We start from the raw sequence: 16,882 nt of genomic DNA, 5'->3' as shown, positions 1-16,882 counted from the left end.
AAACAAAATGAATGAATGAATGAACGAACGAACGAAAGAACAAACAAACAATAAACAAATAAACAAACAAATAAATAAATAAATAAATAAATAAATAAATAAATAAATAAATAAATAAATACCGATAAACGTTAACAACATAGTAGTCACAAATCATTTGTTATCAACTACAAGAATTATGTTTTCTATTATATGCGAAATGGTGGGGTATGTACCGTGAATTGTGACCATTTCGCATATAGGAAAACGTACAGTAATTGTTGTGGTTGATAATGATTTGTAATTACTCTCTTGTTGATGCTTGTCAGTATTTGTCAGTACTTATTTATTTATTTATTTATTTATTTATTTATTTATTTATTTATTTATTTATTTATTTATTTATTTATTTGTTTATTTGTTTATTTGTTTGTTTGTTTGTTTGTTTGTTTGTTTGTTTGTTTGTTTGTGTGTGTGTGTGTGTGTGTTTGTTTGTTTGTTTGTTTGTTTGTTTGTTTGTTTGTTTGTTTGTTTGTTTGTTTGTTTGTTTGTTTGTTTGTTTGTTTGTTTGTTTGTTTGTCTGTCTGTTTGTTTGTTTTTTTGTTTTCGAAAACATAACTAACTAAGCCTTAGTGCCCTGTGGCTAAGTTTGTAATATCTGTTCCTTAATTTTACTTACAATGTAAACACCATTGTGAAACCAGTTAAAACCTCAGTCTGTGGTGGCAGTCTCAGATTAAGCTGGTACGTATCATCATATGATTGTTAGAAATTTCACGGAAAAAGGAGGGTGTATTCGTCGGCCATCTAGGTCCGTGGAATCGTAAAAAAGGGTACTTTTTCAGATCACCCTCCGCGAGAATAGGGGTAGGATACCCCTTTTCTACTAAAACAGTGTATGTGCAGTGTATGGATTAGGTGTACTTGTGAAGGTAAAACCTCCCGGATTTCGGAAATATAAAGGGGTATTTTTTGCAGCGATTTTCTCCCAGATTCACTAAAAACAGGAGGTGTTTTTCATTGAAATATTTCGGGGAAAGGCGTACATTTGAAATTTCGCTAAACAAGCATTGGTACCCACCCATCCAGGGACTGCCATCGCCGGGTCTAAAACTGAATGAAGGCTTCAATAAACAGGTCGTCGAAAGCACAGAGGGACACGTATCATTTATTAGATTACTGTTTTCCTAAGGAAAATATCATACGTATATAACCTGCTACTACAAATGTATCAATGTATGCTCTATGCTAGAAGATATTGATCATTCTCAGTTTTGTTGCGCACTCGACTCACTGGCAAAATTTCCAACATATGGAAGGTGGCCATGGACCAGTCATGGAAGAAAAAACAACAACAATATATGTTAAAGTGAATCACTTTAAACATAGACATCTATAGTAGTCGCACTCTTTATCAAAATATTAGTCTAGAGGCTATACGTGGCTTCGAATCTCAAAATGTCTCTTCATCTCGTCTAGCTCTATGAGAAATTATGAACTAAACGTTAACGTTTATCATGCAAAATGTGTAAACGCCCAGAATGATGTAAACAATGTAAAAGTAGCATTTTAAGCTGACAAATGTGATCATATGCAAATGCCCCCAATAAAACACTATGTTTTGGGCAGAATTCTGTGAATGATCTAAGAAAAACATAATGATAAGGACTGCGTCTGTGACTCCATTATAATTTGAAATAATTATCTCAGTACCTCAGACCGCTTATGATTGACTCTAAATTGAAGTAAATATTAAATTATTCATAATTTTGAGACTAGCAACCAATCGCTGCAGATCAAGAGGGTCGCAAATAAGGGTAGCCTATGCAGCTGTATTCAGCAAGCATGCAATGATCCCTGATAGTTCTACATCACCTCGACTCAGACTATTTCACCCGGATATTTCACCTTCAAAATTGTGCCGGGATCTACGTGTGTACCATCGGAGTATGTGGGGCGCCCTCACTGTTAACTTTGGAAACTTGTACCGGCCAACATTGAAAACTTCGGGGTTTAAAAAACTATTAATACCAAAAAATTGTTGTAATATTTTTTTGAATACTTACCTGATCGTAATACAATTACAAAAGAGACGAGATCTGTGCAAACTGTTGCTTTGATAAATCTGAACTTAAATAATATATTACTTTTTTTATAGAAACCCATGGCCAATCGTTATTACTGATGTATCATAATCCATCTATGTACATGTACATATACACACTAATTTAGGATGATTATTTTGCTGTTGTACTACTATATATTGAGAAACTATCAGACATCTTGAGTTTTTCAGCAACGATCGGACCCCCAGAGAACTAACTTTTTTTTGTCTGAACTAGAACACTCTCATCCTTTTTTTATATCCGAGAGCAGAAAAATTCTCTCCACTTGCGAGAGAATCAAACATGAATAGTGTTGTGCTGTTATACGTACGTATGCAGGCTTTTATAAAACAGTACAGTTTTTTACCGTGTTCGCACATTACATGCATATTTACAAAATAAGGGAGCCTTCAGTAATCACAAGGGGGAGGGCCGGGGGAATGGGGGATGGGGGGGGGGTAACATTTTAGAAAATGAAGGTAGAGGCTAGGAGGGTCACGTTTATTTTGACTCATTGTATTATCTAACTTTGCAAAATTATAATTGTAATTTTAACATCCCACCGTTTCCACGAGCTCCACACCCCACTGCTGCGATATCACACCACTGCCATCATTGTACCGTAATCACAAGTATCAGTAAAATCACAGTAAATCAATGTTTGTTGTGGTGATGTGATGAAGAGCTAGAGGAGTAGTGGAGCGGGGATTTTAATTAGACCTAGGTTCCGACAATATACAAAATGTCATAGTCACTGAGCGCAGCAGGGGATGGTCATGTTTCACGAAAGGAATCATTGAGAGAGCCAAGGCAACTTTTTAGCATGAAATCGGGTGAGATCACACTTTACAAACAAGCAAATTTAAGCAAATAAACCAACCAACCAAACAAACATATGCAGAGACAAACAAACAAACAAACAAACAAACAAACAAACAAACAAACCGGTTTGATTGTCCATCAGTTACCCGAACCCGAATACGATTCCGTCACTGAATCCGATTTTGCAGACAACTTCAGCATCGTCATCTTCCGATTTTTGTTGGGTGTTGCTGTTCTTCAAAAATTACTGCCCTCATAGATAGCTATTTATCATTATTTCAATCTGTCAAAATTATAAGATCTTTGCGTATTAATTTATAGAACCAACAATCACACGAATGAATGAATGAATGAATGAATGAATGAATGAATGAATGAATGAATGAACGAATAAATGAATGAATATGAATAATGAATGAATGAATATGAATGAATAAATGAATGAAAGAATGAATGAATGAATAATGAATGAATGAATGAATGATTTAATAGGACAAATCAATGTACAAATTGTATGAAAGAACTACTGACTGAACGAAGAAACGAGCGTGTTTAATACATGAACCGTCCGAACGAACGAACGAATGTGCATATGAATGATCAAACGAATGCTCAGATGGACAAGTCTATATATATGGATGAGATTTCTCCTTGTTTTTATTTGTTAAATTGCTTTAAGTAATGTACGCTATAGAGAGAGAAAGAAAACAGAAACTATTTTATCCAACGAAGTCAAAATTAAAACGCGCTTGCAGATATCATCTTGATCCACAACATCCACATGTGTGCGAATAAATAAAAAAATCTGGAAATGTTATGGAAATGGAAAAAAATCAAAAGATGAGCACTCTAAATACTGCAGTGAGGAACTGAAACTAATCCCGATTACTGTATAACTTTCAGTCGTCATAAACATCAATCATACATTGTAATATCCGTGACACGATACAGATACATTTCATTGCATTTCCATACACGACGACCGAGGATGCCGGGAGACGACGTGTCGATTGATGCGCACGCAGGTTTCCAAGTGGAACATTTAACTGCGCTCTTATTTTCACGAGAGCACAGAGAATGGCTTTTTGATTTCAGTTGCAGTTTGGGTGATAAATAATTTGGAAACATGAAGTCGGCTAAAAATATGATAATTTATAATTATTTTTGTTTTCCTTCCTCTCGGGTTAAGAATGTTATGATTTTCAGCATAATCCTTCCTTCTCTGGTTGACTTCATTTCCAGTAGGTTAGGTAGTCTGTGTGCTTGGAAAATGCAAAATGGCCGACGTTAGTAGGCAGGAAAAGCTGGCAGCCGCCAGAAAAAAGGTATGGTACACCGAAGTGTCTAAATTATTATTGTATACGAAGTTATCAATTAGCAAAGCACATATAAACGGTGTTGGGGAAGTGTTGTTATTGTCAGGTGAGATAAGAATGTGAGAGAAACAGCCATGTGTTAATTTATTGACACGCCTCTGGTGACGTTTATACTTTTAATGTTCCCAAAAGTTACCCCATTTCCAGAACTCGGTGTATCAACACCGTTTCCTGTCTTGACACAGAAACGTGGGTAAAACGGAAGTCAGGAAGATATTCATATGCTGCTTTCCCCATTCTGTCGGTCTTGAAGAAACGCGTCTTGTGGGGTCAATTCAAGAGGGGACAACCTTCATGTTTCTAACGGAAGATAAATTACCGAACTCAGCTGACATATTCTAAAGGCCCACTTGGATTTAATAGTTCTGATATAATTTAAAATTTGGTTTGAAAAACGGTTTTATGATACAGCTCCACTGAGATTAAGATATCACCAATGTGAGAATCTGGGATGGAAACTCCGGTCTTTACGGCACATTTACCTTTGATTTTGTTGAAAAGTATGTTGAAAATGGCACAAGCTTCAAGTTATAAACCTTTTACTTTACTTTTACTTTTTAAACAAAACCACATTCCAGTATACTGTTAATGTTGATGTATGTACGTACATGTTTGTCTTCTATAAAATTGCAATTATCTTCCTCAAGTTCCTGCATTATTAGAACACTTGATTCCAGAGTAGTGAATTCGTGAATATTTTATGATACATATCATAATTACATCATCGGATCATTTATGGGTTATATCTTAATAATAAATAGGTTTGAGTTTAGTCAGTTGTAAGTGATGGTCAGCTGTGCTTCACAAGTTCAGTGAGTACAATATTGCGAGTACCTTTTAAATAAGCAGCAAAAACCAGGCTCAAATATGTATAAACTCAGCTTGTGCCCTTTTAAAAACCTGTGTGTGTGTGTGTGTGGGGGGGGGGGGGGGGGTTGTCATGTAATTTTGCACATATGCATTTCATCAATATCTGTGGACATAAGTTGAAACATCTATAGTAGTCTCCTATTTGTTGCTTGAAATTTGATTCAAGTCTATTTTATTGTTTACATGCTTTATTGAAAATCTAAAATACATATACATGTATACGTGTAGTATTACTATAAATGACATTCCATGAAATAAGTACATAAATGTATACCCTGGCTCCCAAAATACTTTATATAGAAACATGTGTAATGATGAGGGGTACATAGTGACTTAGACACAGTGTATTTCTATTTCAATGACTTAAACCTTAACCATGAAATGATGAATTGTCTGTTAAATCAAAATGAATGTATGGGATTGGACCACATTCAAATTTCTAAACTTGGTTAAATATCGGTACTCATTAGACCCAACAACATAGAATTTAGGGATTTTCATAGAGGAATGCACCCTGTAGGATACAAGCCATTAGCGATCCATTAGCTAGCCTGTCCATACAAAGTGTTTGATCTGTGACTGCGCTATCACTTGTCTACTGTGAGAGTTAACATAGTGACAGTGTCATGGACAGACTAGCTGATAGATTGCTAAGTAATAGCTTTTATTTTGAATTTGCCGATAGACTGTCACTACATAACAAACCAAATTTTTAACAGTTTTATCACTGACTTAAGTGGTCAAGTCCACCCCAGGATAGCTGACAGGCTTATTAAGCTATATGGTTGTCTTTATTTTGATATAGAGAATTCCAATAAATTTCTGAACAGTTACATTTCCTTTGCTTATTGGGTAATATTTTGTTGAGCAGGAAATCAGTTGATAGTTCTCATTTCTAATAGAGCAGTGTGTTTTTGTAGTGCAGTATTTTTTTGTAACAGTGGTAAGTAGGTAAAAAAAATACCTGAATCCTTCACCTATTTCATTGAGTTCATGACCACATGTATGCAGTTGTTAGATATGGAAATAACATGTAAGATTTATCAACATTTTTTCCTCTACTACGTGGGATCACTAACCTTGGTAAAAACATACTGCCTCAATGTGACATTACAGATATTTATGATTCCCTAAACTATTTACATTTAAGTCGTGTATGTCTACATGAAACTTGAATGTACAGTATGGCATGCTGTATGTAGTATGTAACACTTTGGTTATGTAATAAGCATTGTGTGATTTTACAATACATGTCTGAGCATGCAGGTGAAAAAAAATATCCATGTCAAAATAGTTGGTTTTCAGGATAGCTTGACAGTTGCTTTATAATATCCTAGTCTGAGTGTGTTATCAGATAAGCTGTGGCTGTTGGTTTACAAGGATATCAGTTTGACCTGGAAATTTTACTTCGTTATTTGTACCAGCTGTTAGCAAAGTATACTATGCGCAATGGGTGTCGCTTATGTTTTTGTATGTCGCCACTGTTATGTTTTGTGTGCTGTTGTTGTCCACCACCCTCCCTTTCTGTTCAATATATTTCAATGTGTGTGCTGTAATATGTACTAAGAATTGTACAAGATAATGTCATGTTGTCATGTTACAAAACAGATATAATTATGAATGCATTTTTCTTAACTCAGCTAAGGGAGCATATGAATGAATGTCTTATTATTCAGGGGCATTGTTTTTACAAGTAAGGAAAACTTGCATAAATTTCCATAGCGAATATTATAATTTTGGTGGGGTATCCTGATACAATACTGGGGAGCTCAGGTAGATTTTAATTGTTACACCCCTTGGCAAAAATACTGAATTGGTAATTACCACAAGTGATTTTCTCTGTCACAAGAAAATGGTGAAATATCACAAGAAGGGTAATTCTGTAATTTTATGATCACTTCAATACTGTACATGTACATTTGTATCTGTATATATATATATGCATGTGTCAACTGTCATGTGATACAATGATTATTCTGATTGTCATAGCATGGAAGTGTGCGCATGTCAAGGCAATTTGGGTTATCTACAACTTGGTACTAAAAACACCAGTAATGACACTAAACTACATTTTGTAGCATTGCCAGTATAAATGTACAAGTAATGTAAATGGTATGTGTGAAGGGCATTCGCAATAAAACTTAAGAGTACTTGAACTTACTGGTTTGAAATCTACATGTATGCACATGCCAGCTACATGTATGTTTTTGTGAAACTGTTAGAACCATTTTTAACCATACATGTACATGTATGTATGAGTAGAAATTGGTGTAATCACAGACAAGACTTGTCTGTGATGTAATTGATACAGTACATGTGTTGTGATTTGCATACATTCAAACACAGTCTGTGATAGCGGGACCGTGATTCAAACAACATTTTAAAAATACAAATGTACATGTACTAATTTTTTAATGTCAATGCAAATTACCAGTACTACAGATCATTGCTATATTATGAGAGAATGTACAAAAGATATGGAATTGAAAATTGTAAGACTTGAAGTTATCAAAAACATAACATGTATTATAATTGTCTATATATGTACATACATGTATAGTCAAATGTATGTACATGTATCCTAGTATTTTGGGAAACTATCATGGTACGATTTATACAAATTGTTCATTATCTGTATAAAATGTGTGTTTGTGGGCGGATGCATGTGTTTGTTTGTGTGCCTGAACTTGCATATCATGCACATATGGAATTTTTATTTTTATTGTATCTAGCTACAACTTTATTTTAGAATACCAAATTGGGTAATTCGTAAATATCTCACCCAGACCCCCAGCCCTTGTAACTATTCTATAATTATAACAAAACATTTGCATCAGCCAGTAGTTTAAAGAAAGCTTTGCTATTGTGTGAGTGTTCATTTTACAGTTTTCTCATGGTCAGTTTGATCATATGTGTTGTGTACATGTAAATGCATGTACAGTAGAAATAAAATGAATAATAAATGGACAGATTGGGACAACCAGATTGTAATCTGATATATTTAGGTTGGCTAGGTGTTCCATTTGATGTTGTTATCTTTATTTTTACTTGACTTCTCCTTTGTTGAATTATAAGTGGACATTTTCATCGTGATCACTGCAAAATGTTACATTCATGTATAATTCAAAAGATCAAATTAAACAAGACCAAAACATCTAGTGATTTGAATCAGATTGTGGTTGGGACTACTGTAAAGGAATATTGTCTAATTATACCATGCACAAGCCAAGCCAAGATATTATCTTTGAACAGAAAATATGGGCTATATACATTATACCCTGGTTGTTCTACATCATGGCACCCATGTCATCATCACTGATTCTGCGGTGCTCAAAATATGAATAAAAAATGTTGCAAAATAATGCCGTTATTTTCCTGATTTTTCATGAATTATGCTTGAGGAGGTATAATTATGTTATTCTCTAATATTTTTGCTTCATTCAGCCAGAAAATATGGGTGACCTAAGGGTTTGTCACTACTCATCTAGCAACTCGTAGTCACAAGGCCCCTTAGGTCACCCATATTTTCCTTGGCTAAACGAAGGAAAATATTGGGGAATAATATCTAATGATTTTCAAAAACACAACATACGAAAGGACACTAATGCTCCAAGGTGATTGGGATCAAATACTTTGCTATGTAAATCATCTTAAATAAAAAGTAGAAGTCATTGGCACATTATTTTGTAAAGCACACATCAATATTGTCATGTCAGGAGTGCAGGAAAACAAAACTATTAATAGTAATAGTAGTGGTGGTAGTGGCAGTGGCAGTGGTAGTGGTAGTGGTAGTATTAGTAGTAGTGGTAGTGGTAGTAATGGTGGTAGTGGTAGTGGTAGTGGTAGTGGTAGTAGTAGTAATAGTATTGGTAGCCCTTGTTGTCATCATCGTCGCGGCCAAAGATTTGTCGTAGTGATGGTTCCATATTGCTTTTGCTTACAGCGAGACCAATAGCAAAATGGAGTACCCACAATGATATTTCTTTCTGTCTTAGTATAGTACATAGTAACCTTTTACCAAAAACAAATGTAATGGAAAGATGACAATAATCTAAAGTAAACTTGTTAACTATGTTAAAAAATATGAAGGGAAAAAAAACGCTGTGGCGCTTGATGCTGGTTGGCTTCCCAGCTGTGCATAAAAAGCTAAAACACTTGAGAATGCACAGCAGAGCAGAGTTTCTCCAACTTGTTCAATGCTAAATGTGTGTGTTTCCTATCCACTTCATCAGCTAAAACAGTTCCAACAACAGAAGACGACAGGAAAAACACCTTCCAATTCTCCAGCACCGTCCAAATCCAGGAATAGTACACCAGCCAATAAGCCTAAGAAGAACAAATCAAGTAGCTCAAAGAAAGAGAAAGCAAGCACAGAAAATACTAGCGTTTCACAACAACCAACTGAACCAAGAACCAATTCTACTACTACTAATACAACTGAATCTATAGAAATACCTGTAAGATCATTAAGTCATTATTTATGTTTATTTGTTTGACTGTTTGTTTATTTGTTTGTCTCACTACCCTGCGTCATTGTGTAGTTTTTTTGATGTTGCACTGTTGTAAGCATGGCTTTTGCGTAAAAACACTGCATTGCACTGTATGATGAGTTGCATAGGGTGTTGTAAGTGTTAACTGAAGTTTTCATTTTGTAAATGCATTTATACATTGCTTGGTCTGTGAAATTGTTGATTTTGTAGAAGTCTGTATGTACATTTGAGAAGAAAAACAGGGAACTGACAAGCCTGCCATTTTGAATAGTGCATCTTGGGAATGTGTCATTCCACTGAATGAATGCATCATGTATGGTTATAAAACAATCAGCAGAGCAGGGCACAGGCATGCCTGCCATCTTAAATGGAGCATCATATATCGTTTTATTGATAAAAATAAATTCATCACCGTTGTAAACAATTTGTTGTATTAGTTATACCAACAAAATTTGAACAAATAGTCTAGTCTTAGTTACCCAGACCCTGGAGGATTCTACTTCTGATCACACCAGATAGGCATTATAGGAACTACAAAAATCCCACAGTCCTTGCATCTGAGCATGCTCAGTTTTGATTGTAGGTGGCTATTGCTCATCAGATTGCATACATACATGCATGCATATTCTAAGGTATTGTACAAAACACCATGCACAGTTCTGTTTAGTATTTGTTTTCATTTCATACAAAAACCTTTTTTCGACATTGGATCTGAATAAATTGTCTAAATTTGACATATTATATTTACTTTAACCGCCACTACATTACCCACATAAACAGTAGAACTGACACTCAGTGAAGATACCTGTCAACATTTTTTAATTAATTCAAGAACAGCTTAAGCAAGTTACATATAGCCAAGATTTTGAATTGTACAATATTTGGAACTGCATAAGTATATAGATCAGAGAGTAGAGTATTATCTAAAGATGATAACTTTTGATGGATCGATTAGTGGGTAGATGGATGGGTGGGTGGGTGGATGGATGGATGGATGGATGGATGGATGCCTGTGTGTACATTGTATGTGCGAGTGTGTGTGTACACACATGTGTACATATTTTCTATATTATGGAGAATATAAGAATATTTATTATTTAAAATGGAAAATTTAGAAAAAAAGGTAACATCATTGGACTTTTCACTTTGTAAAATGCACTCCCAAAAGCACGTGTAACGTTAACTCTCTGTGTTGTACACTATACATCCCTTTGGCAAGTTGGTTCCCATGGAAAACACTTGTGTAGGGAAAGCTCTCAGTACCCTTCAATTATGCTGGAATAGTTGGGTGGCAGTCAAGCAAATATGATATACCTGAGCTTTTTCACCACAGCCAGTCGATAAATTGTGTTAGGGACATGACTACAAAAAAGAACAAGCTAGGAGTGAAAGACACCTTCTCTTGAGCCGTTAGAGGTTTACAATGAAATTCACATGAACATTGTGAAAGGACAGACAAAACTGTGATTTTTAAGATAAACTCAATTGATAGCACCCCTGTATATAAACAGTTACACTCTTCGGAAAGTTCAGTTCAAACCGAGTGTAGTATCTGATAACAGGAGGTTGTAAAATACAATGATGTCTTGTGTTCAATCTCAGTCTAAGGTTCAATCCATTGTATTGCAACATTGTCTATAAAAAATAGTGTGCTTAGTAACAGTCAGTCTAGATATTAATGGCTTGTATTTTAGGACCTCTTGTTATCAAATAGACACACTTGGTGAATTGAACTTTCCAAAGAGTGTAATTGTTTATATACAGGGGTCTTATCAATTGAGTTTATCTTGAAAATTACAGTTGTGTCTATTCCTTTCATGCTGGTCATGTGAATTTCATTGTAATTTCTGTGTATATTTAAAAGACTAGTTGTGTAATCTGTCAACATTTAACTTCCAAATATCTTACTTGGTTAATTTATATCTTGCAGAATACTTCAAATAACGATACTGTGTCTGACAACAGTTCAACAACATCATCAAACACGGCCTCAGAAAGGCAAGTATTAATACATCTTTTGAAAGGATATGTAGAAAGAAACCTTTGAAGAAATGGTTTTGATTCTTGGAACCATACACAATGCACTTTCCAGAATCAAATGTATTTGTTTGCTTCACTTGTATTGTCCATAAACACTATTCATGTGTATATGTATATGTACATGTTAAAGTTGTCCAAAGAATTGTAAAGGCCAAGATGTAGCTAATTTTCAAGGCATGGAGGTAATATCAAATATATCAACACAATTATACCATGCACAAGCCAAATTGAATAAAAAAATATGAAATTTATACCCTGGTTGTTCTATGTCTCAACAACCAGTGTCTGTGTAACTGCTTCTGCAGTGCTTGCATTTGCATGTATGCCTCAAAATGTTCCCATTATTTTTTGAACTTTGTCATAAATTTTGCTTGAAGAGCTATACAAGTATAGTGGAAATATATTGAAAGTAGTCTTAAAATGTAGATATACAATGTACAAAGAAAGTGGTTGATTGTTTTTGCCAACTATTGGGTCTCCTGTCTTTTATCAGTTCAAAAGTTATACTAGTACATGTATACGTGTATCTTGTAAACTACATGTCTATGTCTTCCATTAGTTATGATCAGCTAACAGATAATGATGGACACTAACATATGTATATCTTGTACATTACAGGCCTATGTCTTCCAGTGAAAGTCTTCGCCAAATGTCAAGGCAAATTAACGGACTAGTGTCAGAGGTATGTGCCTTGTCAGATTTGACTTCTCTTATTTGCATGATGAATAAGGAAAATGCATGTTTTAAAACACATATTTGCCTGTTGAATGCTCAGCTAGTATGTTATATTTGGTGTGTCATTATTTACATGTAACATAGTAGTCTAGTTCCTATACAGTAACGCTACATGATTTATACCTTCACTCACTGTGGTTAGACCACAGTTGGCATCCAGACTATTAGCATAGGGAATATTTATTTATAAGTAACTTAGCAGTCACTGTGACAAACTGTTCTATGGTAGAGCCATATAACAAAAGAATGATGTTCAGTAATGCTCATGGCTCCACTGAAAAGATAGTTCTTATCCAAGTCCATGGAATTCAAGCATTGGGGTATTGCATGTTGTATATCATGTATTGTACATATACACAAATTTAAAACAAATTTTTATCTTATTTTTGTATGTAATGCATATTCTGTGTTATGTGCAGAACTTTAGTATCATCGTTTTTTGAAGTCAATTTTAATTCCCTAACCCTGAATTCATACCTTAATCTTCTTTCTACTGGGTGTGAGGGTGGGGGGGGAGCATTTTGGGGAGAGGGATTGATTACAAGTTGGGAAAACAGGATTAAGTGTCTTTGCTAGCCACAGTACTATGAATCACCTTGTGTGCATTGTTTGAGTTGTTGACAAATTTACATATATGCAAACAACTTTTGAGTATGCAATACTAAAATTTCCCATCGATACTGCAAACACTTCACATGAGGCTTTTAACCGCAGGAAAAACTTTATTTACAACTGAGAGGTCTGTGTCTATTTATTTATGTATTTAATTTGATATTCTTTGTGTCCTATAAGCAGAGGACTGGATGTGACTGCATAATTTCATTTGTTAAGTTCACATAGGAAACCGTAATGAACAATAACATAACATAACATAACATAACATAATATAACCAAACATAACACTCAGGAATTTAGTTCATCGGTAGTGATAATCTAACATTTCAATTAATACTGTGTACCAGTTTCTGTGGGAGTAATTGGCTTAACGTCTGTGACATTTGAAAAGATAATACATAGATCACACCATATGTTACCAAGGTACAAAGGAATATATATCAATTTTGATTGCGTCATCTGATATTGTGTTAACATGGAAGTGGGCCAGATCACATGTTGATAATCAAATATGTCATGGTACACCTTTGACGAAATCAATTTGTGCACATGAATTGTCTAGCATGGTAATCACTTGAATTTTAAGGTCTGTTTGAAAGCCCAAATTTGGCTTTTAAACATGTGAATTTTATGTTCGGATATGACAACAAAAGTGCTTATATGTACAAGGTGGGGGAGGGGGGGGGGATCTTACAGTGGGCTCAGTAATTTACAAGAAGCAAGTTAGTTATGTGAGATGTAAAATAATTGATTAATTACTTGTCATGTTATTGACTAATTTGACAAATTAACCAACTCTGTGAATAGGCCTTTCCAAAATTTGCCATGGTGGCGCTCTGCTTCCAGCCTGTGTGTACATTGGGGTATACATGGTATAGGTTGCTCAGTTAATCATGGAGCACTGCTGCTTTCCTCGATGACTGAACAATATAAAAAAGCAGCCCCGATTTACACTTCTACAGAATACCAAGGGACAAAACAGTACAATGAGGTGATGATAAGCCCAATTTGAGGGAGGGCGCTGTATTCTCAATTTCCTGTTTGCAGTCTGGAATGGCCTATTAAGATTTTACAAATATGTCAAATTTAGTGTGTATTCTGTGTATAGATCTTGAAACTGATATCTGAACCTTACTTTATCACAGGAAAAGGTCAAAGGTCAGAAACATTTCAATGCAATTTGTTATCTAAAACATGTTTGGTAGACATACAGGAAGCTGAAAACATACTAGCTGATTTGTAATATAGCCATTTGGCATTAGAATTTTATACACAGTGCTTCATCACTTTCTTGTAATTAGTTCGCTGATTTGGCCACTTTATCAACTCATTTAATGAATTACCCAATAGATAATGTGTAAAATACAGTACATGTATGTTGAAGTATTAAAACCGAAGCTAACATAAAATTTGTGAAAATATTGAAGCTACATGAAATAAAACACAAAATAGTACTTATGGGACTACCAGTTTCTAGACCACTGTCCATCCTAATGAAAGGTTCAGTATCGTGGTACAGCTACATGTTATGAAATGTTGAACAGTGTTCCTGTAAATTTATTCTATTCCAGTATAAGATGAACATATTTAGATGTTATTCCTAATATTCTGCTAAGGAAATTACAAGTGACCTAAGGGGCCTTTGTCATTAGGAGTTGCTAGATGAGTATGAGTAGTGACAACCCTTAGGTCACAAGTATTTTCCTGCTTAAATGAAGAAAAATATTGGAGAAAAACATAATTATACCAGCGCCAGTAATAAAAAAGAAAAATTAGGGAAAGTAATGGCAATTTTGAACGTTTTGACTCATATTTGGAACACAGCAGAACCAGTGACATGGACACACGTTGTCATGACATAGACACATGTGTCATGACGTAAAACAACCAGAGTATATATTCCGTATTGTTTGTTCAAATTGCCTCGTGCATGGTATCAAAAACATTATCCCATCTTATTCAAATTTTGACTGTAACTGAATGTTTGGAAAGACATTGCTTGGGCCAAATAGTATGTGTTGTTCCAATAATAAAACTAGCTAACACTTTTTTTCACATAACATCTATAAGTGCATATCAACATCAGTGTGGCCTTGTATCCAATTTGGCGAAAGAAAAATCGTTTTGACCAACCACAAAGATTAACTCTGGGAATTAGCTGTAGGGAGGGTGAAATTATTGGAACAACACGTATACATGTATACATTGTGTATTTGCATGATTTGCAAGTGGTAGTAAGGTTTACCTCAGTCCTTGGTGTTTCCTTCCTTCCCAACATAGGCATCATTTTTGAATAGCACAGGGGAACAAGTAACAGAGGAGGATTCTGGGATCAGGGAGCTTGAGGTATGTGGTAAAAGTGTGTAAGAAGCAAACAGGTTGTGTAGTTTGGGGAGGAGGGGGGAAGGGCACTCGATGATTTGGTAGGGATATGTGATGCTAAATCCCAGACCCCATTTTGTGACAATTTCAGAAAAAAATATACCCCCAATTTGGACCAATTTGTCATTCTGTAAGACATCATTGCATTATGGGATGGCTTTTGACCAAGGCTAGATGACCCCCATTTTAGACCAACCTCCTCAAATCTATACCCCAATTTAGAAAAACACTTGAAAATGCATACTCCTAAGTGATACATGTATTGTCATTTCTATCGAGTGCCCCCCCCCCCCCCCCCCCATCTTTACTTTTATTGAATATTGTTAGGCATTTTGAGGGTTTCATTTCATTTATGCTAAGACCATCAACGAGTTACTGTAGAGCCAAACTGAATTTTTCTTATTGTATGGATAATTGTTAAAGAAGTCCTGTGTATTGATTTACCCAGTTGTATAAATGGGTACCTGGTAGGATATGACAGAGTAGATGTACTTTCCCAGTGCAACAATGAATGTATCGGTATGTTCCCCAAAGTAGTTTAGAGAAAGTCCATTAAGTCCATGCAAGGGTAATTAATGTATAATATTGAGAGCATGTTGTGGAAAACACTTCTTATAATTTTAATAGTACAGGTATTTGTAAAGGGCAAACAGTTTTGAATATATTCTTGAGACGATTTTGTATTAAGACTAGTGGTATAATGAATGGATTGAGGGGAGTGGGGTCCCTATGTTAAAATAATACTTACAAATCACACCTGCTATCTCAGTGGGTGAATTCACAATATCTATTTGTATGGCTTGTTTATTTCAGTCTCGTAATCGTGAACTAGCATCAGAGTTAGAACACAATATGCAATCCAACCAACAACTTACGTTACAGCAAGACGAATTGGTAAGTGATTTTGTTTTAATATATGTTCATATGCATGTTGCATGTCGGTAATATACATGTTTCTCTTTCTGTGGTAATAGTAACAAAACTGACTTCTGAAACAGTAAGGCAAAGGAGGAAAGAGAAGATAGTTGTTCTACTTTCGAAGCTATGAACATGGAAAATGATACGACAGAACCCTGTGACATGAGTGCAAGTGTGGTGTACTCGGGGTATTTGCACAAATGTTTGTGGTGTTCTCTGCGGCAGTGCTTTCACGAGCGTAGTGAGAGAAGTTGTAGCAGAAGATGGCACAAGCACCGTTGCAAATACCAAAGTACGTACACTGGCATTCACTTGGCATGGGGTTCTGTTATTATTACATATGTTTACCTCAGTAAGCTAAAATCTATAAAAATCATTGTGTGATCACACAATTTCATGTGTAAAGAAAAGTTGAGCATTCATTTGCATATCATTTGCATACAAGTGTGTAGTAACATTTTCAGTATTACATGGCAGTGCAAATACCACTAGTATGTGGGTACATCAGTGCAAGTAATCTCTGGTACATATGTAATAATGTGATTTTCAT

General features: G+C 35.1%; 1 protein-coding gene across 5 annotated transcripts in view; it reads left to right on the top strand.

The window, feature by feature from the left end:
• Positions 1-4,176: 4,176 nt before the first annotated feature.
• Positions 4,177-16,882, top strand: part of LOC144440907 (golgin subfamily A member 2-like) — a 31,796-nt gene continuing 19,090 nt past the window's right edge. For 3 of the 5 annotated variants that reach the window (XM_078130360.1, XM_078130359.1, XM_078130358.1), the window contains exons 1-6: positions 4,177-4,231; positions 9,385-9,609; positions 11,573-11,640; positions 12,301-12,364; positions 15,313-15,378; positions 16,228-16,308. In XM_078130360.1, coding sequence (XP_077986486.1) covers positions 4,184-4,231; positions 9,385-9,609; positions 11,573-11,640; positions 12,301-12,364; positions 15,313-15,378; positions 16,228-16,308 — 552 coding nt within the window. In that variant the 5' untranslated portion in view covers positions 4,177-4,183. The remainder of the gene's footprint in view (positions 4,232-9,384; positions 9,610-11,572; positions 11,641-12,300; positions 12,365-15,312; positions 15,379-16,227; positions 16,309-16,882) is intronic. The other 2 variants (XM_078130361.1, XM_078130362.1) reach the window with 2 other exon arrangements.

Source organism: Glandiceps talaboti, chromosome 10 (assembly GCF_964340395.1).
Source record: "Glandiceps talaboti chromosome 10, keGlaTala1.1, whole genome shotgun sequence".
NCBI lineage: Eukaryota > Metazoa > Hemichordata > Enteropneusta > Spengelidae > Glandiceps > Glandiceps talaboti.
The sequence above is the reverse complement of the archived record's forward strand: the minus strand, read 5'-3'. Positions and strand labels throughout refer to the sequence as shown.